The sequence below is a fragment of the Abrus precatorius genome, unplaced genomic scaffold, assembly GCF_003935025.1.
Source record: "Abrus precatorius isolate BTA unplaced genomic scaffold, Abrus_2018 Scaffold10, whole genome shotgun sequence".
NCBI classification, from domain to species: Eukaryota; Viridiplantae; Streptophyta; class Magnoliopsida; order Fabales; family Fabaceae; genus Abrus; species Abrus precatorius.
Genome location: NW_020874292.1, coordinates 6332524 through 6359150, shown reverse-complemented (window position 1 = coordinate 6359150; position 26627 = coordinate 6332524). Strand labels below are relative to the sequence as shown.

The 26627-nt window shown below is 31.0% G+C and overlaps 2 protein-coding genes across 4 annotated transcripts; both read left to right on the top strand.

Moving 5' to 3' along the window:
• The first annotated feature begins 5496 nt into the window (after window positions 1-5496).
• On the top strand, window positions 5497-17103 carry LOC113864313 (E3 ubiquitin-protein ligase RKP). 2 transcript variants are annotated; one of them, XM_027497911.1, is made up of 10 exons: window positions 5497-5781; window positions 6185-7890; window positions 8787-9602; window positions 11021-11181; window positions 12737-12875; window positions 13145-13228; window positions 14413-14694; window positions 14793-14924; window positions 15385-15584; window positions 15801-16104. In XM_027497911.1, the coding sequence occupies exons 2-10, from the start codon at window positions 6388-6390 to the stop codon at window positions 16024-16026; spliced, it is 3543 nt and encodes a 1180-aa protein (XP_027353712.1). In that variant the 5' UTR covers window positions 5497-5781; window positions 6185-6387; the 3' UTR covers window positions 16027-16104. The 2 variants fall into 2 exon arrangements, with proteins under 2 accessions (XP_027353712.1, XP_027353706.1); XM_027497905.1 differs by lacking the exon at window positions 5497-5781 and adding an exon at window positions 16478-17103 and having other exon boundaries at window positions 6388-7890; window positions 15801-16005.
• Window positions 17104-20253: 3150 nt separating this feature from the next.
• On the top strand, window positions 20254-22088 carry LOC113864325. 2 transcript variants are annotated; one of them, XM_027497923.1, is made up of 5 exons: window positions 20254-20634; window positions 20723-20773; window positions 20861-20994; window positions 21096-21193; window positions 21590-22088. In XM_027497923.1, exons 1-5 carry the CDS (start codon window positions 20380-20382, stop codon window positions 21763-21765), a joined length of 714 nt encoding a protein of 237 aa, XP_027353724.1. In that variant the 5' UTR covers window positions 20254-20379; the 3' UTR covers window positions 21766-22088. The 2 variants fall into 2 exon arrangements, with proteins under 2 accessions (XP_027353724.1, XP_027353732.1); XM_027497931.1 differs by having other exon boundaries at window positions 20287-20634; window positions 21601-21764.
• Window positions 22089-26627: the final 4539 nt, after the last annotated feature.

The following is a 26627-nucleotide window of genomic DNA, read 5'->3' as shown; positions in this document are numbered from 1 at the left end:
AGTTGTACATAAATGGTGCACAATCACTTTAGTATCCATGACTCCTAGTTAAGTATGTGAGGATCAAATAGTAATGAAGTTAAGAAGAGAGCAAGAGAGAAAATGTGAAAAGAAAAAGAGTGAGTTTGAGAAAAAAAATTTTAAAAAAAAGGAAAAAATGAAGACACTTACAAGTGAAAAATATGAGAGTAAAAAGAGAAGTGAAAAGAAAAATCAAAATGAAAAAAGAGAAAAATTATTTGTGAGAGAAAAAGAAGTGAGGAAAACTTTGTTGGCTTCTCGACCTATGTATTTACTTTTATGTAAAGAAAGTCCTCATAATAATTATATTGATTCTGTTGCTAATAATATTTTGCCTAATGATGTTTCTTATCTTTTGTAGGAATTTAAAAATGTCTTTCCTAAATAAGTGTCTCACAACCTACCTCCAATTAGAGAGATAAAACATTGCTTCTGACATGACTAAAAAAAATACCAAACAATAAATTAGTTTAAAAAAAATCTTATTTTAAAGATTTGTTTTAAAAAAATATATCATTTAAGTAAAAAAACCCAAAAACTAAGTATCATTAAAATCTATATATAATACTAAATATAGCTGGTAACATGGTCTCTCCCAATTGCCCCTTTTTCTGCAATAATTATAATACTATTGACAGAAAATATTTAAAATTTGTGACATAGTTTTTCTATTATTATTGACTTGTTCATGGTTTTATACGCTTTGCAATAAAATGAATGATAACTTCGTTTCTTGGTAATTTGACTTCATACTGAAAAGGATATTACGAACTCATTTATTGAGTAAAAATTATGGAAATGTTTTATCAAATAAAAAATTAAAGAACATAACATTTTGATAAATAAAATGATGTGTACATTTTTTAATGTATTTTTATGTATATAAAAATAATCCTGATTATTTAAAGGATATAGGATATGTTATTTTTCGTTCAACTAAAATTTAAATTACTATTAGTGGAATTTTTTTTTAAATTACTACTAGTAGAAATTAATCATGGTTGGTTTTGTTTAATATATGTTAAAATATGATCCATTACTAATATTTGTGTAGTTTCATGTTTAACAAAATCTTTAAAATATATTTTTTATGGCTGACTAAAATTAATAAAATAATATAAATTATATTTTTTATTTAATAACTCTCACATAAATTTGTTATACATTACTAATACTTTATATTTATAATTTCAAGTTCTAATAAAAATAATTATATTAAATATTTTAAAAAAAATTATCCATATAGTTGTATTCAATATTCAATTATTTTTCACATAATAATTTTACTCGATTTAAATAATATTTTTTCATTCAAAAGATATGATTAAAAAAATATATTGCAGTTTTCTGGTCCCCTTTTGTGCTGGTGAATATCAATTCAATATTTCAATATTCAAGTAGCCGCCGGTGGCTTGTGCATCGGTAATTTATCGCAATTATTTTCCTTTTATTTCTTAAATTATATTACTATTTGAAAATAATCAATAATTATAATAAATATATATTTTAAAATTTAAAATATATGCATAAGTAATATTAATATAATATTATGGTAAACAGTTGTTTTAATATGATTTATATTATATTGAATAAATTTCAAATAATTAAATTATAAGAATGAAAATATGCACACTACCCATGCAAAGGACAGGTTCAAGGTTTCTAGTTATGATAAAACTATCCAGATAGTTGGACAATTGTTGACTTTCGTTGAAAATTTTTCCAGTCTTAGTGCGTGTTTGAACGATATTATTTTTGTTGATTACATAGAAAAGAAAAGAAAAACAGTGTCACTTTTGTTTAGATAATCTTGAAAAAAAAAATTATAATTTTTATTATTTTTTATAAAAGAAATAGTTTAATTAAGTAAGTAAAAATTTGAAGTTTATGAAGTTTTTATCTTATTTCTTAGTTAAATTTTACTTTTTTATGTTATCTTTAATAATTAATTATTTTAAATCAAAACTATGCACGTAACTTTAAAGATTATTGTAACTTTAACCTAAAAAAATACTATTTTATATATTCTGAGCACCAAAAAAAAATTTTAAATTACTTTTAATCTAACCTATCTAAACACAAGATTTATTTTATATAATTAATTATCATAATAATTAATTATAATATAATGAAATAATCAATTTTTTCAAACTCTTTTCAAATAATCAATCAGAAATACATTGTGCAGTAAAAATTAGTGAGAGTTGTGATTCTTTCTGAATCTAAACCCTTGCTTTTGCACGTATGCAGCTCTAGTTTTTTTTTTTTTAATTCTTATTTCATTAAAAAAGTATCCCAAACATTTTTTAGTTTAATTTTAAATGGTAAAACAATTTTTTTCATAGTTAAATATAAATACAGCGTTTTTAAGAATTTTCTCAAACGAAAATTCTTTCGAGAGTTGATTCTCTTTTTCGTTATACTGTGTAGCTTTTTTTACCTTAAACATTTTTAAAAATTAATAATGATTTGAATTTTGAATTTTGAATTTTGAATTTTCTATATTTTATTTCATAATTTAAAATTTTCTCTTTATTTTATTTTACTTAATATAATAGAGTATTTATTATTAATGATTATAATGTTTATTTTATTTCAAATTTATAAATAATTATATAATCTATTTTTAATTAACTATTAAAAAATATAATTTAATAATATATATACAGTATATGGAAAATCACTAATTATATTTTAAATCAAATTTACCAAATCTAAATTACAAGGTATCCAATGTTAATGTTAAGAACTCATATGTGAGTTCTAAAAATAATTTTTTTTAAAAATTGTGTTTTAATTTTTTGCACGTTTCTAATTAATTATATGCTCTTAAATATATATTTTTTTATAATGATTTTCTTAAAAAATTTACATTTTGACTTGAAAATTTACATCAATTTTTTAAAAATAATTCTTTTATCAGTTTTGACAGTATTTAAAAAAAAAAAAATCCATTCTTTAAAAATCTACATTTCATGTGACTGTGATGAATTACAATATTTTGATTTTAAGAGTATGTTTGGCAGTTTTTTAGTTGAAAAAAAAAATTAATTGCATAAAAAATAGTTAAATTGTCTTTTATAAGTTATCATCTAAGAATGGAAGAGATGATTTTAAAATTTAAAAGTCGAATAACTCTTAAACTCATATCAGAAAGGTTATTTATAATAGTATCCTATAAATATAATCTAAAAGTTATATTATCCATAACTTTTTCATAGTAGTGTTTAAATGTTTGACACACATTTTTCGCATATGTTAAGTATAATTTGGTTAAGCATATTCTTTAGTCAAAGTCAAGTGTAAGTGAATAACATTTTATTTGGTTAGAAGCATGCTACTTATACCATAACATGCTGAAAAATCCAATAACCAAATACCTTAAACATAATATTCCGCCACATTATATTATTGTGGAGGAAGAGTTCTAAGTACTATTAACATTGAATATATTTTGTTGTTCTTCGATGGCTTTTAAATCTTTAAGTTCTTTATATTATTTTGAATAATTTACTGTGGGAAAAAATTAGTACCTATAACTCAATAATAAGTTGTAACATAATTAATGTTAAACTTGATTGAGTTAACATAGATGTTATTTTTACAACGTCAAATCTACCAAATATGAGTTCAAAAGTTATTTATTGCACACATCTTTACTAAAAAAGTTTGATGAATAACAAATGTTTGACCATAATTAAAGCCACGCTTGTAAAGTGTAAAAAAGTGATTTAATCATGCTATTGAACGAATCTGACATGTTTTTATTAAATTTGAGATGATTAATGGATATTATTTTATACAATAATAATTAAGGGGACCCCATTTTTTTACTGAAATTTTTTAAAAGGAAAAAAATTAACTTATAGATTTTAAAATGTATTGATAAAGTTGTCTTAAAAATTTTTTTTATCTCTCTGTTTTCTCTATTAATACTTCTAACGCTCTCGTAAAAGGATAAAATAGAAGAAAAAAAATAATTAAAAACACGTATATTCTAAATAACATATATAAGTATGAATGAATTTTTTTCATACATATACTGAAGATACATAGATCATCTATATATCTCTAAAAAAAGAAAAAGATTTTACTAGCATATACGATTTAATTATTTTAAAGTAAAAGAAGTAAAATTCCTTGAATATAACATTTTCAAAGGCGTTAAGTTATGCGATATTGTTTATAAAATATTAATAAACAAATAAAGCACAGAACACCACAATTCATTTTTAGATTTTTTTAATATTAAATAAATAACTTATGCTGAAATTATATATATATATATATATATATATATATATAGAGAGAGAGAGAGAGAGAGAGAGAGAGAGAGAGAGAGAGAGAGAGAATATAATTATTTTCCTAAGGTTTTTTATTTTATTTCATCATTAAAGTTTAATTTAAATTTTAGTTTAGTTATTTAACATTTTACAATTCAATTTAATACTTTTTACTTTTTTTATGTCAAAATTGTCCTTTAACTTTGCTCAATCTCTCAACTCAATTTTTTAAAATAATAATATTTTGTGCTAAGTTTAATTTTCCTTAATGTATATTTTGTTTCCATTCTAATATGTTAAATTATCATTCAAAATTCTCAATTAATTATTAAAAATATATTTTTGTAAACGATTATTAACTAATTAATTTTTTAAATATTTTTTTTAATTTTAAGAGTTTAAATTTAGTACATTATAAATGTAAAAAAAAATTATTAATCAATCAAAAAACATCATAAATATAATTTTTATATTAATTATTATAAAAACAAAAGATAGTTGTTAACATGACAATATGATTATGTAATTATGTAAAATTTATTAACAACAGTAGTAAATTTAAATTAAAAAATATTTTTTAATACCTAATAACCACATCCAAACCATATTATTAACCAAATTTTAAAAATCTAATATTTTTATTATATACTTATATTACATCAAATACTAAAATGTTTGTTAAGTAAATGAAAATTAAAAAAATGGAACAAGCTGTAGACAGTTTTTGGCACGAAAAACAACTTAAAGAACCAAATTACATTAAAAAAATCGAAAGACTAAATTAAAATTAAAAGATAAATCAAATAAGAAAAAGTTACAAATTATAATTAAAATTAGAAAATAAAAATGATAATCTCATTTATTATTTCGATATATTTTATATTGTATTGAATTAGTCAAATATTTATTATTGAGAAGATTAATTAATGAAAACATAGAATTATTGGATTAAAAGGAAAGAAAGAAAAGGAATTAATTTTTGTCCAAGACCGAATATGTCCCTTCAACAGAAGCGCAGGGAAGCGTAAAATTGACCTAACAACAGCAAAATAGATAGAGGAAAACACAGCGATTCAAAGAACGGGTGGCCCCTATCGTGCCAGTTGCCAGTACCACTACCTGTCAAGTCAGCAGCCAAGTCACCCATCCCAACCGGTGCTTTCTCCGACACGTGTCAGTCGCAACTCCATTCGCTACGGTTCGATTCGAGTCAGCGCGCACGGGCTTCTGCTTCCTTCTCTTTGCCTTTGCCCCCAAACTTTTTGGCGAAAATTATTAGCAACAAACAGAATCATTACTATTACAAAACAATTATAAAATCATCCACACCATTTCTCCCTCGGAAAATTCCACGTTCTCTTTCTCTCATATTACTACTATTCACTGTGTTACTGTAATCGAATCTCAAGCAATGGAGCCTGCAAAACCCTAGCAACCTTCCGCCGCCTTTTCTTTCTCCTCAGCATGAACTTTATCTGTAAGTTTCTGTTTTAAATTAATTCATTCTTTGATTAATAACACCAATTTCGAAGCCTTTTCATATTATTAAGGTGCTAACGCTTTTTGGTTTAATTTATGGGGCGATATACAATTTTCATCTTTTTTTTTTTAAATTTCTCGTTGTCAACGAATCTTCAACCTTTCGTGTATCTTCCTCCTTTTTTGTTCTGTTTATTTTCCGGGAAAAACTGATATATATATATATATATATATATATATATTATTTTATTTTTATTTTTATTTTTTGGAATTTTGTAAACTTGTTGAGATTTGTTGTTTTATTTGACATGAGCATAAAGTAGACTTGTTTGTTTGTTTTCGAATTTTTGTTCATTCAGGTTAATTTTTGAGCATATTGTATTTGTTACGCTTCTTTGTAGTTTTTCTGTTGTAGCTGTGTTGTGGATTTTGGGCCCAAACTGTTCATACGGCATGTAAGAGAATTCATAATTTTGTTTTAGCATGGATCACGAATATCTAGCGAGCTCAATTGACTTTGTGACAGTTGACGGGGATTTGAAATTGGAAAAGCTTTCAGCTGGCTTCGGGCTAGTTGAGGGATAGTGCTTTCTGTGTGTCACAGATGGGTGAAGATAGCCCGCGAGTTGGTGGGTTTTCAGCTGGTCTGGCTGTAATATTGAATGGTGAGGACAGTAAGAAAAATTTGCCAAAAACTCGGCTGCTTTCTTGCTGTGATGATTTAGGGCAACAGTCTGTGGAGCGAACCCTTGAATATGTGTTTGGCTTCCCCAACAGATCGCTCAATTCATTGACTGGTCCGGTTGACTGCAATTTTATTCGGTCTGTCATTCATAATGAATTCTCAAGATATAACATGAAATTGGGTGATTCTTATGGTGAAAAAGATGGGATTTGTATTAATAATAAAAATGGCAATGGGCCTGAAGTTGTAGGCCTAGAAGAATCCAGCATCTGTGGTGATATTAAAGTTATCAAGTCACCTTTTCTGATAGAGAGCTTGGCAATGTTCAGTAGTGCCAGGGCTAGTGCTTGTGTTTGGAAAGGAAAATGGATGTATGAAGTTATGCTAGAAACATCTGGCATACAGCAGCTTGGTTGGGCCACTCTTTCTTGCCCTTTCACTGACCACAAAGGTGTTGGTGATGCCGATGATTCTTATGCCTATGATGGGAGACGAGTTAGCAAGTGGAACAAGGATAATGAGACGTATGGTCAGTCATGGGTTGTTGGTGATATCATTGGATGTTGCATAGATTTAGATCAAGATGAAATTCTATTCTATAGGAATGGCAATTCACTTGGGGTGGCATTCCAAGGGATCCGAAAAATGGGTCCTGGTTTTGGTTATTATCCAGCAGTTTCTCTCTCTCGGGGTGAAAGATGTGAATTGAATTTCGGAGCCCGACCATTTAAGTATCCAATTGAAGGCTACCTTCCTCTTCAGGCTCCTCCATCTAAGAGCTACTTTGTCACCCAATTGCTGCAATGCTGGTCTAGGCTATTGGACATGCATTCAGTGGAACGAGCTGAGCATTCTTTAGTTCAGAAATTGAGAAGAGTGAATAGGTTTGTTTCACTGGAAGAAATTTTCCAACCTGTCTCCCATGCTATATGTGAGGAATTATTCTCTATACTTGAAGCAGATGTTGGGATCACAGAGTATATGGTTTGGGGTCCACTGTTGTCTTTCATTTATGAAGTTTTTGGTTTGCATGCACCCCATGATTACTCAAGCTTGGATAAAGTAGTAGAGGTTCTGCTACAATTTCAAGGATCACATGTGCTATTTGAGCACATCCTGTATGCCCTTTCCTGTGGTTGTAAAATAGCCTCATTAGCACTTACTGAATGTCCTTATTCTGGATCATATTCTCACCTTGCATTGGCATGTCATCTACTAAGACGAGAGGAACTCATGGTGCTTTGGTGGAGGTCACCAGATTTTGAATTCTTGTTCGAAGGTTTTCTGTCACAAAAGACACCAAACAAGCAGGATCTTGACTCCATGATACCAACTGTTTGGTGGCCTGGTTCATCTGAAGATGCATCTTATGAAGGTAACATGATGTTGACAACCACAGCTTTATCTGAATCAATCAGTAAGGTAAATTCTTTTTCTCCTTGATCTAGATCCATTTTTATTTATAATGTCTGAATTAAATATATTTTGCCTCATTGTTGCTATCGGAACTTTGAAGAAGCAAGCAAACAATTAAACTAACAAATTTTTGTATGCAATAATTATAAATATTTTCAAATATCAATTTGAATTGTTAGTTTACCTGTTATATAAAATTATCTATTGCATTATCACGATTGATGGAATGTGATAGTAATGAAAAGTAAAAGAAGAGTGTTAAAAGTGAATAGAAAGAGTGACATTTGGTTTATTCTACTTTTCTGCCCCTAGGCAATGGAGTTTCTTTTCTTTTTTGTTTTAAATGACCCATGTAACTAAGTCCCAAGTCCTATATTTGGGGAATAATGAATGTCACAGATCACAGAAATGATGCTGCGACCTGTCATTCATGCATGAAGCTGAATAAAATGAAAGAAACCTAATTAAGTTTACCAATGATTATGAGTCCAAATCTTATCAATTTAACACATTCCTCTCTTAACTAATCATGTGATCTAATTGCTGAATATGCGCATTTTCTCTTATTTCTGAAGTGAATTTATTTTCATTTTTGTTTTATATTCCTTTCCACCATATTTCCATTAGGTCATGGCATGGGACTCGGGATTAGGGTTGTGGTAAACTTATGCTATCTGAATTTTCTGCATTAGAAGTAATTTTTTCATTTACCCACTCATTTTTATCATATAAACATCATTATCATTATATAACTATATAATGCAAAAAATAAGGTTGTTACTATGAATTTTATGAATAATATTTCCTTCTTATTTGAGGGTAAAATTCTATGAACTATTGTGCTATTGGATACTCTTTTCATATTTTCCTTCATTTCTGAGTATACCTAATTTTACATGTAGATTGAGGAGAAACATAGGGACCTCTGTCGCTTAGTGATACAATTTATACCACCTACGAATCCTCCCCAGTTACCTGGAGCAGTATTTAGGACATTTTTACGTAGTCTTCTACTGAAGAACAGAGGAGCAGAACGAAATGTGCCACCCCCTGGAGTTTCTAGCAATTCAGTTCTTGTTTCAATTTACACAGTTGTACTCCATTTTCTGTCGGAAGGATTTGCATTGGGTGACGTCTGTAGCTGGTTAAAGAGCTGCAAAGCTGATGTTGGTTTCCTTCATAGAGGTGGTGAACAGAGTTTTCCAGCACATTTGTTTCTTAAAAATGATCCCCATAGAACTGATATTTCCAGGCTTGGGGGATCCTATGGCCATTTATCAAAGCTACACCCTGCAATTGATCATGAAATGGAAGAGATTCGATGGGATGAAGGTTGCATGGATGGTGAAGAAACCAGAGTCACTCATTTGACCAGGCAGAAGCCATGCTGTTGTTCTAGTTATGATTCTGATTTTACAAGAAATTTCAAGGTTCCAGCTAAATACCTGGCCAAAGGTTCTCGTGGTCATTGTAGCTCTATTCCTGAAAGACCTGCTCATGTTGCTGCTGAGTGCAGCGATGGGAGTTTGAATGATGAGATAACAGATAAACCTAGCTCCAGTGATCAATCAGAACCTGAGTATGGTTACCGCCAAGTGCACCAGATGAATTCTGTACCAAAGGATACTAACATGTCTACAGCTACGCTACAAGAAGAAGAGCTGCTTGATGCTCTGCTGTGGTTGTATCATGTTGGTCTTGCTCCAAATTTTAAGCAGGTGAGATCATTTTGACATTTTTTTTGTAATATAGCAAGTTTTGATGGTGAACAGCTTTATTTTCTCTGAAACGCATGAATTTTTTCTAAAGATTGAGAAAGAAAAATGTGAAGGAGTTGTGGTGGTACTCAAGACTCATACAAGTCAGTCCCCAAATCAAGAATAACTAGTTAAACTCTACTAAGGTCAATTTCTTCCACTTTAACAGTCAATGCTTACACTCAATATTATACAAATGATTGAAAATTAATCTAAAACTAAGATTCTGACTGGGTGTGTGTTTGCATTGGCTTATTTCGTGTTTGTTAAGAAACTTGGACCTCACTCACTCCCAAAAGTTAGCTCATAGGAGGAGGACTACCTTAGTACTTATAAGGAGTATTCTGACTCTATTCTTAACTAATGTAGGATATATTAACAGTGTTTAACACAACTTATAATTAAAATCTTACTAAATGAGCTTTTGAAAAACATAGCAAATTTTCTCCCAAAATGAACATAAAACAAACATGCATTTGAAATTTTAATTCAGATTAACCTAACTTGAGATTTATCTAAATTACACTCACATACACTATTGCTTAGTATTTGGTTTTTCACCTGTATGGAATGATATATCTGGAAAGAATTTAAACAGGATAGCTGTTTGATGAGAATTCGACCAGAGGTCAATCAGTGTAATTTCTGAAATAAGAGGAGAGGTTAGTTTAATTCACAATCATGGGAGAATATCTGTGTAATTTAATCTTAATTCTTTTTTTACTACCATCTCCATATTTTTATTTTGGCAAGTATGGTGAGAAATGATGTCTAGGGCTTGCGTTTCAAAACCATTTTCTTTGTAAGTTAATATGGGAGGGGGAAAGGAAACCAATACACATGGAGTGGAGATCAATTAAGACCATTTCAATCTGACACACTTACACCATTTAATAATCTTCTGTAGAAAAAAGTTTTTTTTTTTTTTACCAATCCAACTGTTGAGTATCAAATAACCATTATGCAGATCTTATACATCATATTCTAAAAAATCAGAATAAGAGTAATCTGCAATCAAATGGTTGGTATTTTTGTTCACTATAAACACAATTTCTATGTTATTTTTAGGCATCTTGATTGATTATTGATCAATTTTTGGTAAATGTAAAATTCTATGAGCATGATTTGCATGAAACAAAATTTCCATCTAGTAGTGAGTTTTACGAAAAAGTACCCTACAAAAATGATTCAGCAGTATGAATTGGACTTTGCTTTACAACGATGTCAATTATTCCTATTCTGGACTCTTCATCTGCTCATCTTCATTTTGACTGGTGTAATTTTCAATTTTCCAATTACTTAATTGATTTTGAATATCATTTAAATTTTAGGGAAAAGATGGAAAAGATATATGAATGTTATTCTTCCTGCTTTTGCAGGCATCATACTACATGACTCATCAGGCACAGTCAATTTCCCTTCTGGAGGAAACTGATAAGCAAATAAGAGAACGAGCTTGCAGTGAGCAATTGAAGCATTTGAAAGAAGCTCGTAATGATTATAGAGAAGAGGTCATTGATTGTGTTAGGCATTGTGCTTGGTAAGATAACCATTAGAAGTAGCACTTAGCAAATTTGTCTTATCTGTTTATACTTTCCCTAGTGTGCTTTATTTTTTTTTTTTATTTTGAACTGGCTTTTTACTTCACCCAAATGACATTAGGTTGAAATTTTCCAGTGGTGATGGTTACGTAGTAGTTCTTGTTCTCAACTTATCATTATGTTATTGAAAACCTAGTTTGATAACTTACATTTCATGACAACAGTCTGACTGTTCCTTAATTTTGTAAATTTTGGTGGTACACATTCTCGCTACAGATAATAAGGAGCTCCAAGCTCTGGTTGATTAACTTAATAAATGCCTGTTTCTCCATTCCTTTTCTCACTTTATTTACATATTTTGTTTATTGGACTCTACTTATATTACTAAGCTATAATAATTCTAATAAAGAGAAAGTTGTTGGATATAATTTGTAAGAATTGAAATATAGTTCATATTTTGTAAACAGCAGAAGTATGCTTTCAAAATGTTGTGTTTCTTTTCTCTGTTTTATGTTTCATAAAACTCGTGCTATACTTAAGGTCAAAGCTGTCAGTTTGATGGTTACTTTGAGAAACTCGCATTATAATTTGCTCCTAGTTTTAATAATTGTTTTTTGAGATCTAGATTTTGAACATTGTTGTTAATTATTAATAAAAAGTTAAATTAATCTGTAAGTCCTTGAACTGTTTGTGGATTTTTAAGTAAGTTCTTATGTTTTAAAAGTTTGTAATTAAGTCCTTGAACTTATAAATCATTTTTAATTGGGTCATTAACTAGGTTTCTGTCAATTACAAGAGTCTAATTCAAAATTTTCAAATAGTTTAGACTCCAGTTTACTAGTTTAATTATTAAGTAGGTCTCTAAACTATTTGAGTTCAAATAGGTCTTTGTACTTAATTAAACCTTAACAGAACCTTAATCAGGGACCCAAATTGAAAATAATTTATAAGTTCAAGGACCTAGTTATGATAGATTTTAGAAGGGAATGGCGGGCAAAATTTTTGTTCCTAATAAACATGATCAAATTTCATGATTTTTTTAGAATTAAAAATAAAATGATATATTAGTATAGATTTAATGTATTAATCTTTTATTTACTCTTATAAACAATATATGTGATTCTCTTAATTAAAAAATAAAAATTTGCTCTCCCCTTTCTCTTTCCTTACAAAACCCAACTCTCAATTCTCAAATATACCGTTAAGATATAAGGACCTATTTAAAGATCCACAGATTGTCGGGCCTTATAGATTAATTTAACCTTAATAAATTTATCATTTCAAAACTCGCGTGCTTTCACTTCAGAATTTTAGTTCTGATTGAACTTTTCAGGTCAGTGTTTTATGGCTACCTCTCTTTCAAATGAAGGCAACACATGACAGAAATTTAGGAATTTACATTATTAGAATATATTGTGTTTTGTTTGCTTTCTGGATGCTTCTCAAATACTAATATCCTTTAAAAAAAGCCTAGCATTCTAAGGATAACATTGGGTTACATGTCAATGTTGTTTCCTTACATCCTCATTTTTTGTGACATTTCTTGCTTTACAGGTACCGCATCTCTCTATTTTCTCGATGGAAGCAGAGAGGAATGTATGCAATGTGCATGTGGGTTGTCCAATTGCTTCTGGTTCTTAGCAATATGGATTTGGTGTTTATCTACATCCCTGAATATTATCTGGAAGCTTTGGTAAATAAATATTTATCATTGGTTTAAATTTAACAGCAGTTTTGATTCACTCAGTTGTGAGTACAAAACATCTTCACCAGCTATCCATTTTAATACATTTATTTTCTGTTTCTTATCCATCAGACATATTAGAATGGATATCTGATGCATTGTGTAGAGGGAAAGGGTCGTCATAATAGAAAAGCAATGCATTAATTAAATTTTCTCTTATCATTTCATATAATTATATAAAAAAATCTCTTGGCTTTAATATTATCTCCATCATACAGGTTGATTGCTTTCATGTGTTGCGGAAAAGTGATCCTCCATTTGTTCCATCCACAATTTTCATCAAGCGAGGACTTGCTTCATTTGTATGTATCACCCTTTCAATCTCTATTTCTCCAGTTTTCCTATTTTGATAATTGACTTGTGGTGGATGTAAATTAGATCCGGCATTTGTTTCTGGATTGTGAGTGAATGAAATTTGAACTACAGAATGTGTAGAAAATTTTTTGGGCCATTTATTCATGTCAACACCTGAGAAGAAATTAGATGATTTTTTTGGTCTCATAGTTTCATTGCCCAACATTTGTTCAATCACACAATCAATATAGTAAAGGAAGATATATATATATATATATATATACACAAATATGTGGCTTTTTAATTAAAGTGGTGTCCTTGTCTCTTATATGTTATATGGGATTCAGTAGATTTACTACATTGAGATCTATTGTTCCTTGATGTAATATACCTTTGCCTTTGTCTTTTTCAAGGATGATATCCTATCCTCTTCTCCCTCTGTAATATTCTTCTGTGTTAATAGAATTCTTCTATAAAAAAGGATGTAATCATGTAGGCCTGTCCCTTTGAACAGGCTAACTATACCTTTCAGAATAGACTGGTTGCTTGTGGTTGACTGAAAAAAAAAAAATACAGAAGTAATTGGAGGTGTCAGTTTAATGTCAATAATCCAAGACCTAGAACATGCTTATTATGATTCCTCTGTTTGGCAATAGCTTATCTCTACTGTTTACAAAGAGATCGTTTCCATTTTTATTTTTTGTCTCTAATGTTTTAAAAATATCTCTATCCTTATATATTAATTGAGCTAATATATTACTTATGTTTACAAAATTAATGTAGAAACTAGTTTGACATTTCAAAATACCCAAGTCCCGATTTTCTCTACGAACATCTTTTCCTTTTCTTTTACAACCTTCACTAGTTTTTCTTTCCTGCTAACGTTGTTGGTGATTATTTTTTTGGCCTCATGGATTTATCAGGCTCTCTTTTTTATCAAGTAATAAATTGCAAGAAAGAACTGCAGGGAAACACAATAAAAAAACTATGCTTGTTGAAGAGCTGATTAGTTATGCTGTGATGATGAAATTTTTGTTCATATACTTGTTGAAACTAACATATACCTGAAGATTACAAATGAATCTGTCATTTCTGTTGCAGCATGCTTGATGCTTGTAACCATTGCTTTAGTAAGGGTTTTGAGTGATCCTCCCTTTGGTTTTAAGTTCTGCTTGGATATCTTTTTCACTAGGTCACCTTTGTAGTTACCCATTTCAACGATCCAAGAATATCAAGTGCAGATCTTAGGGATCTTCTTCTTCAGTCTATATCTGTCCTGGTGCAGTACAGGGAGTACTTGGCTGCTTTTGAGAGCAATGAGGCAGCCACCCAAAGAATGCCAAAAGCTTTATTATCCGCATTTGACAACAGATCTTGGATTCCAGTGACAAACATACTCCTTCGATTGTGCAAGGGTTCTGGTTTTAGTTTTTCAAAGAATGGGGAATCATCTTCATCATCAGTTCTTTTCCAAGTATGTAACGTCCTCTTTTTTTTTTTTCTGAGTAATTCTTGCTTGGATTGATTTCTCACTGTAAAGGTTTTTCCCCTTCGATTCTTGATGCAATGCAGAGGTTGCTAAAAGAAGCTTGCATATATGAAGAAGTATTGTTTTCATCATTTCTAAACCGTCTGTTTAATACACTTAGCTGGACCATGACCGAATTTTCAGTTTCTGTTCGAGAAATGCAAGAAAAGTACCAGGTATGAATATCATTTTGAGATATGCTAGCAACACACTTTTTATTATTGGCTGAGACTTAATGAAAATCATAAAAAATATATGGGTCTCATATTCCACTCTTGTTTTTGTACTTTTTAATAAATTTCAGCCAATAAATGAGAGCGTGTTATTTTGCTATATAGAATTTCCATCTTGGTTTGTTTTCTATCCTAGTTGCGCAAGTTAGAGTTCTGTAGCAGTAGTAGTACATATGCTTCATGTGATAAGGGATTTCATATTTTATGTACTTACTTTTGTAGTTGATCTATTTTTCTGTTAATTTACCTTGTAGTTTATTTCCAACTTCCAAGTCATTGCATGCATAAAATTGAAGGTTTTTCTATTGCTAAAGTGATTGCTGGGCTCAATCAGAGTCTGATATAACCTGTCATCCTGTGTACTTCATGCCATTAATTTATTGTTGCACCACTTCTTTCGCAGGTAATAGAATTTCAGCAAAGAAAATGCTGTGTCATATTTGATCTCTCGTGTAATCTTGCAAGGATTCTAGAGTTCTGCACTCACGAGATTCCTCAAGCATTCCTGTCTGGACCAGACACAAACCTGCGGAGGTTAACTGAGTTGATTGTATTTATCTTAAATCACATTACTTCTGCAGCTGATGCTGAATTCTTTGACTTGTAAGTTCCAAGCTTGTGACTTAAACTTGGGTATATGGCCAGAAGTGAATGTGTGTGTATTGAAAATTTTACTTATCCATCTACCATATATGGATATTGCTTAATGAGAGACCGGTAGTTCAAGGGTCCTTTAGAATTTGGGACCATGTGGGTTAATTGAAAATAGTTTTTATTTATTGAATTTTGATGAGAGGTTATCCTCTTTTTCTTTTTCAGATCCCTTAGACGGCATGGCCAATCTTCAGAGAAAGTAAATCGAGGCATGATATTGGCACCTCTTGTAGGAATCATCTTAAATTTACTGGATGCTACTAATTTGGCAGAATATCAAGAAAACAATGATCTTTTAGATGTTTTTGCAAGCATGGACTGCCCAGATACCGTTCAGTATGGATTCCAGTATCTTCTGGATTATAACTGGGTTAGTTATTGTCACCTTTAATCTATGTTCTTGATTCCTCAATGTTCAGATAATTGCCTTTTGTTTCTAACGCAATCTTTATCGAACTTTTGTAATTTCCAATTGATTCAATTTATTTTGTTTATTTCAAACTTGGTGCTATGTAATGCGAAATTAGTAATGAACTCAACCAGGAAAGTTCAATATTCATAACAAAAAGTGCTCGAGGAGATATTAGTTCTGACATTAGTGGGATACAAACTATATGATTCATATTGGTCTTTCATTGGGACAAATCCCTCACAGTTTTGCAGACTTGCATTATTACAATATTAGAAGTTGATATCTTGTTACCTCCATAATATCACCGGATGATTTTCATTTTAACAAATTGAACATTTTATGTTATAATGTCAAATGAAAAGAAAGCTTTGGAAAAATTGACAATTCTTATATATATGATTACCATCTTTTTGCTCTTTCATTTTCTCAGGATGGATCTTTTCGGGGGGAAGCTTATGTGACAAAATACGAGCAGCTAGAGAACTTTCTGAGCCTTCTTACATGCCGCACTGTGTTACAACAAGATAAAATAGATAGCGTGGGAGACACAGATCTTGATGATAGCTTGTGCTGCATATGTTATGCATGTGAAGCAGATGCTCAGATTACACCTTGTTCACACAGATCTTGTTATGGCTGTATAACCAGACACCTTTTGAACTGCCAGAGATGTTTCTTTTGCAACGCAATAGTAACAGATGTTAGCAGAATTGGTGAGAAGACGAGCTAAGGAGCTTCTATTTTGTGATTGCTTGGTTCCTGGTGAAAGTTAGCCAGTCGGTAACTGATTATTTGCTTATTTGTGGACTCCATATACAAAAAATGACAAGAAATGTAGAGGAAAAGATGGGGAGAAGGAAAAAAAATAAAAAAGAGGGGGTGGGGTAGTCGGGTAGGAGTTAATACTGTTCCGAGATGGTGAAATGCTTCTTCATATAGGCTAGGAAGTCGCCATCGTTGAATTAAGAATTTTGTAGGCTATGTTAGAGGGTATTATGCTGTAAATATGCGATGTAAATGGCAGGCAAAATCATCAAAGTAATTTTCTTTCAGCTTGACAACTTGCATTATTCACTATATTGGCTTGGAAGGCCATAGCGTCAAACTCTGTAGTAGAGCAAAATAGATGCACGGGCATTAATGTTAAAAAACCTAGTACAGTTATAATGGGTGGAAAAGATGCCTTGACAAAGGTGACGTGGGGTGCAGGACTCACTTAAAATTAAAGCAGATTACATGTTTTGTTTATCATATTTAAAATACTTAAATAAATTATAATTGTAACATGAAAATTCTGAATTGGTGGTTTTTACACAAGTCAGTGTTCAATTTAGGTTTCAATCTTAAAACTGAAATGAATATTTTGAATTAAATAATATATTTTTAATAACAGATATTTAATGCTGAAAAAACATGTACTTGTCAGTTAAATTCAATCGGAGAATTTGGTAAAAGAAAAGTTGTCCTTTTTTATATTCTGGACCATCTACTAGCATGGTGGAAGGGTGATTTGTACGCAGAAGTATGTTCTGAATACGTTTCTATTTGCTTTCTTGGTCCATTTGATCACATTTCCAGTTTTGGCTGGAAATAGATTTGACAAAAAAATTCGAATCTGTCAGTTTGACTTTAAAACTTAAATTAGTTAACTCTGAAATACGGACAATCTAGGAAACTAAACAAGCGTAACATCAAAGGAAAATTCAGTCGTATCGTCTAACAAGCAACGTGGGTGATAATTGATGAAGGTCAATGGTATAAACTCATTTTGAAGCAGCTTTTATTATTATTTTTATTTAAAATGTTTTTTAGACAAATCAAGACATAAGGTCGATGTTTACATTGCTATTATATAGTTTTTGTTATTGATTTTTATTATTTTGTAAAACATATGACCTGACATTTTATATTAATTTCAAATTTCATTTAATTTAATATTTTATAATTTAAGGATAATAACGCTAACCTCTTTTGAAACTAGTGTTAGTTACGTTTTTACTTTATTATTATTATGAAATTAGACTTACTTTCCTTGTAAGTTTCATCTTTTTTATTGTTATTTGGATAGTGTGTATGGTTTTACATGAAAAATATATATATAATAGAAAATCTGAGTGATAAGTCTAAGAATTATATAAAGTAAAGTTTAATTAAATATTTGATCCTTAAAAATGTTGTATAATTTAAACATAATCTTTATATATATTTTTTGTTAGGATACAATCCTTATCTTTTTTTCTTGTACTTTACTTTTAGTTTCTCAAGTTGATGTAGTCTAACAAAAAACTAACACTACCAGTATATCAATAGACTATGTTTGTTAAACGGACTAAAAAAAAAGTACGAGAAAAAAGTAAGAATTATTTTTTAACAAAAAATTTAGAAGAACTAAGTAAGTTAAAATTATGTAATTTTTTTATGAATTAAACGCTTAAATAAGTCTATAAAATAATGAAAGAAGGTTTACTTTTTTAAATCAAGAAAAGTTTAAGTTGATTAGCATCATTTTTAAAAGAGGGCACTGTAACATTGTCAAATATGAAGAGTGAAAAAATTTGTTACCCTTTGTTTAAACAGTATGTGTTTGAGTCTAAACTTGCTAAAACAAGTCTTCAAATATTTAGGATAAAGTTTATCTCAATAACGCAACAAAAAAATTAGTAATCCAACAAAGAGGAACGCATGAAAGTCTGATAAAGAGATGTCCAGGATGCAGGCTGGATAGCAGAGCGTACATGAACATAAAAACAAGAAGCAGAATTGCATAAATCAACAAAGACAAGACAAGAGTGCAGTGATTCTCTTACAAATAAGATACAACGAAACATAGGGAAAGATTGAAACACTGTAAGCAGTTTAAGGGTACACCCCAAATCTGCAACCAATGTCAAGTCAACAACATGGTAAAGATGATGGCAAACATATTCACTTGTTACAAAAAGACAAAAGCTGAGTAGGAACATCAACATTGAGACATCACAAAATAATACAGATTTCTTTAAAAGCAAAGCATACAGCTTGACATGAGGCAAGTCTGAAACACTAGAGGTAAAGGCGAAGCATAAAAAACAGAGATCGTGTATTTCTAAAATGTGCAATTTGATCCGAGTTGTTCATCAATACAAAATGTTACTCGAAACTATCAACATCCTCCTATAAGCCACCCATTTTTTATGGAACCAACAAACTCCTTTTTAGTAGAATACAACATGAATAGATAACTTATGGGAGGAGAAATGAATGTCTGTCATCTTTCAAGAGCAATGTGTTTTGGCTAAAGCTTGGATTTCTTCGTTCTCCTTTGCAGAAAGTGACCTTATTTTGGATTCATGCAATTAATGTGCATTTTATCTATATTCACGCAAATGATTATCAATATGTGATCCTAATGTATTGAAAATAATCAAGATTGCAAACATTTTTACTTAACAGCAGTTTCTTTTTCTCTCACTTACATTATTAATTTTTTTTTATATATATATATTTCCTAAGCTTATGAACCCCTGTTCATTAATTTTCATCCTCAAATAGTATGAAAATAGGAAGAGGAAAGAAAATAAATGAAATGATAAAAATATCTTTGTTTGGATGCTATAAGAGAAAGGGAGGGATTTTATTTTTTTTGCCGGGAAAAGTTAACATGAAGTCTTTGTTAAATAAATAGAAAGAAAAAAAAAACTAAAGGAAAGGAAATAGAAAAATAAGTAATAGAGTAAAAAATATTTGATATTTGATGGGTTAAAATAAGAGAAAAAATAATAAAATAAAAATGTTTCTTCTATTTGTTTGAATGAGTGAAAAATAATTAAATTATATTAATAATAATTATAAAAAATTAAAATAATCTAAAATAATTTAATTTTTTACTGTAACATTTAAAAAATGAAAATTTTTATAATTTATTATATTAATATTTTTAAAAAAGTAAAAAAGTCAACATACCCCTCTTCCTCCCCCCTAACCCGATCCCTTTATAGTCTTATATGCCCCTCTGCAGCCCCTTCCTCCACTTTACTAGAAAAGGGGTTTTTTTTTTTTTTTGTGTGTGTGTGTGTGGTGGGACTAAAAAGATATCATTCATCCCTTTTCTTCATGCAATCCAAACCCAAATTGGGCTTTTCCCAGACACGAAGTTTCCTCCTTTCTTGGGCCCAAATTGAAGTCCGTTAATATAGAAACCGAGACCAACGTTGTATTTTTACAGAGAATGGGTCTGGTTCTAGTTCCGGTCGTTTAGTGTCGGAGAGTGCGAGGTGGAAACTACCTTCGGTGCTTTGTGTTCTGCGTCCGTATCACTGTGCCTGTGTATGCATCATCCACACAAACACAGAAATGCTTAATGCCCTCCGATTTCAAGGTTCAAACGCAGGCGTTGTTCTGCACACGAAAAACGCCTTCCCCACCAACATCGACTCACGACGTTCTCTCGCGTTCACAAGACGCCAAGCCTTTCCCCAACCCTTGTGCTCTTTCACCCTACAATCACCTCAATCGTCTCACTTCACTTCCACCGTTGGATCTTCACTGATTCAGCATTCGAACCTCACTCACCGCCATCTCACTCTTCTCAACGCCCTTGCTTGCGTGGTACTCTCCTAACCAATTTATCTCTCTCGTTTTTCAATTCATTTTAGGTTTTTCGGACGATGAAACACGTGCTTCTTGTCTCTACCAGACAGCGATATGTGCCACGTGGCTCTTTTGCTCTGCGATTCCTGCGCTTCTGGTTTGTGTTCTGGATTTGGTAATGGAATCAGTGTTTCTATTTGGAAATGCTTAATATTCTGATTGTGAGAATGTGCGTCCTGTGAAGGCTTTCAAGAAAGCGGCAGAATCACTGGAGAAGCTCATGGATGCCACCAGAGAGGAGCTTCCCAATACCATGGCCGCAATTCGATTATCCGGCATGGAAATCAGCGATTTAACCACCGAACTCAGTGATCTAGGGTTGCATTTTTTATTATTATTTTATTTTACTTCTGAATTTTGCTTTTGTCTAATTGTTTTGTTCCTGTGATTTTGATTTCACTTTCACTTTTGTGGTGTAGACAAGACATTACTCAAGGTGTTAGAAGCTCCACACGTGCAGTTCGGTTGGCGGAGCAGAGGCTTCGACGTTTAACGACTGTGCCTTCTTCTGCTTCAGGTTATTTACCATCAGTGGCTGTTCTAGGGTTTGGATAATGGTTTAGATTTATTCATTCAACAAGTTCTTATGATAGAAGGGATTTATGATTTGTTTGGAAGAGTTTACTTATAGAAATAGTCAGAAGGTCTTTTCTTTGAACAGGATTCTCAGTATAGTTTATTAAAATAAGTTATTTTTAAACTTATTTTTGGCAAGTTTTGTAATTAAATTTGATCATGAAATTTATTCACATAAGTTAATAATAATTTGAATAGGCTTATTTGAAATAAGGTAAAAAGAGTTTGTAAGAGTCATACTATTTTAATAAGTTCTTCCCAATGCACTTCACTTTATATTCCTATGATTTCAATTGGTGGCAAACAATTTTACTCCATGTTCTTTACTTGGTTATAGCTTCGTTGCAGGTAATGACGAGTCCGAAAACTGAGGATGACCCAGCGGTAGCCCGAACCGCCAGGGGCGTGAGGGAGGGCATTGTGAAGGGTCGTGCTATCTTGCAAATGTTTTTCACCCTCACCCGCTTTTCAAGGTTTGCTCTCAACTTTTTCACTGGACGTAGACAAAGCTAGCATCTCTTCTTGGGTCGTACAGAATGAACCACTATTCCTCAGCCCCACGTCTCTACTTGTCTGTTGATCTTTCTATTTGGTCATGGATGGTTTAGTTTGGTTGTGCACTCTTGCCATTTTCTCTATTGCAGATTGCAAAAGAGACATTTCCCTTTGGACATGAAGCAACAGGGTCTAATGTCTGTAACAATGTTTTTCGCAATTTCTAATGTTGACTTCGTTATTCACCTTAGTGATACGAGTAAAATAAAAATATATTTAAGAGTCATAGATCTGTACAGGAAGTGAGAACCTAAAATAAATGGACTACAGATTGAATTCACGAGACTCAGCACTCTAAAAATTCGTTAACACTTCATTTGTCTCTCCCAAGTCCAATATTCGTAAAAGTTAATAATGTCTTTATAAATATAAGATGGAGCAAATAATTTACGGAACTATTATTAATAACCTTTTTTTAATCTATTTTCATGTATTTAATCATGGGCCTCAAAGTTGTGCTTTAAACTATCCTTTGATCTGTGAAATTGTGTATCTAAGCTCAAAATGATAAGATAAGCCGAATAATAGTCAAGTCGGATGAGTGATGTATTTCCTTTAATTCCTTTGAAATGATCTAGACTAGAGATGCCTCACCAACAATTGTTACAGGGGTTTTTAGCTTGTACTTGTAGACTGTAGAGCACTGAATTGGTTGTGTGGGACGAAGAGATGCCATCGGCCCCGGGGTTTTAGTGAGATTCTTTAGGGGCTGAAGAGTAGAAAATTTTTATTACGAATTAGACAAAGATGAAGAGGGATTTGTTGGTTACCATGGACTTATCTTGTTAGACTCGTGACAATTCAGCTACGTTGCACCCCCGTGGTGACATACATGGGTTCCGGTCCATCGCCGAATGACCAAATCATTGCTCATCGTGCTGATTTTTGTTACCGTGTTTCTTCTGTGTCCTTAGACAAGTTGAACAGTCAAGTTACCCAAATAAATAGGGAACGACAGCACCGAATCAATTTCATTTTCTCGGCGATTCTTGTCACATCTGGGCATGCCGTAAATGAACATGATAATGCATGTAGCCCGAGCCAAATAAATCTTGAAAAGATAAACATTAACAATGTCAAGGGAGTAGCATTCTTGAATGCCTTGAAGAATAAACGAGACAAATGGTTGCAGCCATCTTGTTTGTGCACCTAGCAAGTTCAATGTCTTGCCTTGTTTCTGTTATGCACCCCCTCTTTAAGGTCGTTAATTTCGATTCATTAATAGCACATAAATTGATCTCTCAACATGTTAATTCCTTGTGTTGAATTTAGAATTTTCAGTAATGTATGAAGATGACCTCGTCACTTTATTAACCGAGTTACAAGGATAATATGCAAAACCAAAGTGGCAATATATATATATATATATAAATAAACCAACATAACTTTCATGTATGTCCTAACGGAAGGAAGTGGCAATATACAAATCAAAGTAGAGAGGTCAACAGAATTACAAGGATCCGTTTGCAAGAAAAGAAGCCTCAAATGCTGTAACTCTCTAGTCCTTAACCTGCTATGCCAAGGAGGCAAGGGCCCAGTCAGTGTAATTTCAAGGAAGCCTCTGGTGCCACCCTTCATTTTCAATGCGATGACTACTCCACAATGTATTACAGGGAAATTTGAGGCGAAGTTACAAGGTGAAAATCATGCACACACACATATATAGAATATTCTTACAAATTTTTAAAACGAAGAACGGTTGATTTGGCCCCCACGTCCCACGCTTAACGGTGGTCTCGGGGGCTTCCTTAGTGCTCGTGATGTTGCAGATGTTACTCCATCATCTTGCTCAAGAGGATCTTGTGCTCTTTCTGAAGTTGGATCAAAACCCAGGCATTTGTAGAAAGTTTTCACAACTTGTTCTATGAAATGGCATGGGCTGTGTGAATTCCATGCTGTTTGTCTTTCCCTCTGCACCTCTTCTGTTGGCGTCTCCATATTTCCTTCTCTTCTCTTCCCTTCCACTTTCTTGTGATGTCTTTGCTCTCTCTCTGATTTCACTAGTTTAGTGTGTGGCTTACATGCATCCCACTTTGGGTTTCAAAAGGGTGACAGCATTGCGACACCTGCCACAAAACACACACAGTTGTTTTCCGCTTTTGGCCGTTTGAGGTCTTGGTATAAGGTCTTGTATAAGTTTATTTGGACATCCCATGGCATCAGATGCACAGTATTACCTTGCATCTTACAAAAGCACAAGTAACAACAAACGTTATAGTTAGTAGTTCCGTCTTTTTGTAATTTTATACATTTTCCAACAAATTTTGTAAGTTTATTGAGGTTCACATTGGTTATTGATACGACTACTTTTACTCCCTATCCTATCTATGTTCCCATGTATTTAATGCATTAAAATTTTGGAGGGGGAGTGAGGGATTAGAAAGGTTTACTTTTTGTTTAGAAAATTTTTAATTTTTTGTAAAAGTTTTTAAAGTGAGAATTTTTGTAAAACTTTTTTAAAAAATAAAAAAATTAATTTAAAAATTATTAATTTTTAAAAAGAGAATTTTTTTTTTTTTAATAAAAAAGATAAAAAGTATTAATAATAAATATAAAAAAATAATATAATTTATATGATTAAATTTCATCTACTTTCAATTTTAAATATCTAAACAAGGAAGAGATTTAACCTCTTTCCCTTCTCCCTCCCTTTCTTCTTCTTTCAAACTCTTTCTTTCTCTTCCCCTCTAAACATCCAAATAAAGGGAGTAAGGATTTTAATGAATATCATAAAAATTACTCTCTTTATTTTTAACTAAATTATACAAATTAATCAAAGTAATTAAAATTAGTTTATTTAATATTATTAAACCTAATGTCCGTATCAAAACAATTATAATCTTATTTAATATTATTAAACCTAATGCCAGTATCAAAACTCACCTTCATTGATTTTAGTTTAGGTTTTTTCTATCTTTATTTATTAATAGTAAATAAAAAATAAATACTTCATAAAAATTTTAAAATATTTTATTAAAAAATCACTAAAATGTTCAAAATGTGAGTTATATAAAGAACAAAATAAATACTTATGATTGGTAACATTGGTATTATTGAAATAAATTGAAGTTTGGTTATAGATGATTACTTACAAAATTTTATGATTATAAAAATTATAATATTTAAAATTACTTATATCTGGGTAATATAATTAAAATTTACATTTAAAATTGCAAACATTTTTTGTTTTTCAATTAAGTTAAATAATTATATTTATAATGTTTCACAATTAATAATTTAGTTATCTATATTTTTAATTAAATTATACAATTTAAATTTAATTTATACTCTTTTTATTGAGTTCCTAATAATATTAATCTTATAATAATGTTTATATTTGGTAATTTATCGATCAAATGTACTACGAGAGGCTATATTAAAAAGAACTAAAATATAATTATAAATTTGAGTACCATTAACTAAGATGTGAAGTTTAATCTGTCCAGTAAGTCTAAGAAGAGCGTGGTCGTTATCTTACCAAGGATGAAACCTCGTTCAGTACTTGCTTTGATTGATGGTGAGGTGGGAGTGCGTGATGAGCTGCGAGTGGGTATTGGAGTGTGTAGCCACGTAGCCATCAATGGGTCCACGTGTACAGCCTCCTTCCTTAAATGAATTTTCGCTGCACATTGGGGGACCTCTGTGAGGTCACGGACTCACCAAGTTGCACTCACTTCCACTAATGGCTAACGAGTGCCTCTAGTTCAAAGCACTCTCAACTAAATAATATTTTAGTTACTTTTTTATTTGCACGGGTATTTAGAGTTACAATAAACATTCATTGCACATAAGTTTTTTTATTAAAATTATAAAATATCATAAATTTAATATATCAATATATTAAATATTATAGTTTCATATAAAAAATATTTATTAATTTTTATTATATATTTACATACTGATTAAAAACTTGTTATTTATCAGAAAGAATCAGTTAATTGGCACTCATCAATTATAGCAGGTTGGATTTTAGTCTTTTTTTCATTTGTTCTTGTGCCCCCACGACACTCAATTGAATATAGAAAAGTGGGCAATGCTATTTATAAAACATATGGTTTTACATCCATGTTCGATTGAATACGCTACTTAATTGAATTATCATATTTATTTTATTCTGTAATTCGTAAACCTAATTGTTAAATGTAACACTATTAACTCAATATAAAATCAACAGTGTGTAATTTAAACATCATTAGCTGGCTAAAAACATTAACTTTTTTCTCAATATCAAGTGGCAGGGTGTATTGAACGGCTATCTTAGTCTAAATTCAATCGTTCAAAATATTAAAAACGAATATATTATGTCGACATCACATATCAGAATGGAAAAAACAATAAGAAAGAGGAAGGTCTAAATCTTACTAACAAGAAGAAAAAAGAATGTCTACATCATATTCGATAGACACCAATAGCGTGTAATTTAGAAATGAGAATGCGACGGTTTTATAAATTATATGGTTTGGTGGGAGTAGTGTTTTTCAAGCCCTTTTTCTCGATATAAAGCAAGGTATATTGGACGGCTATCATCATTTCAAATATTAAAAGGGAAACGAAATCATCTGTCACCGACTTAGGCTGGACTTGATATAATTGTATATTTTAAATGTAAAAAAATAAATGAAGAGGTAGTATCGAAATCATATTGTGCTAACTATGGCAATTTAGTTTTTTTTATGCTTCTCTATCCAATTGTCGTGGTGTTAACTTGTTAAGTCATGCAAGGATCAATATGCTACAAGGAACAAAAGCTTTCTTCTCTGACTGCCACCAAATTGTGGAGAACATTGGGCTAAATGAAAATTGATGAGAAAAATGTTCAG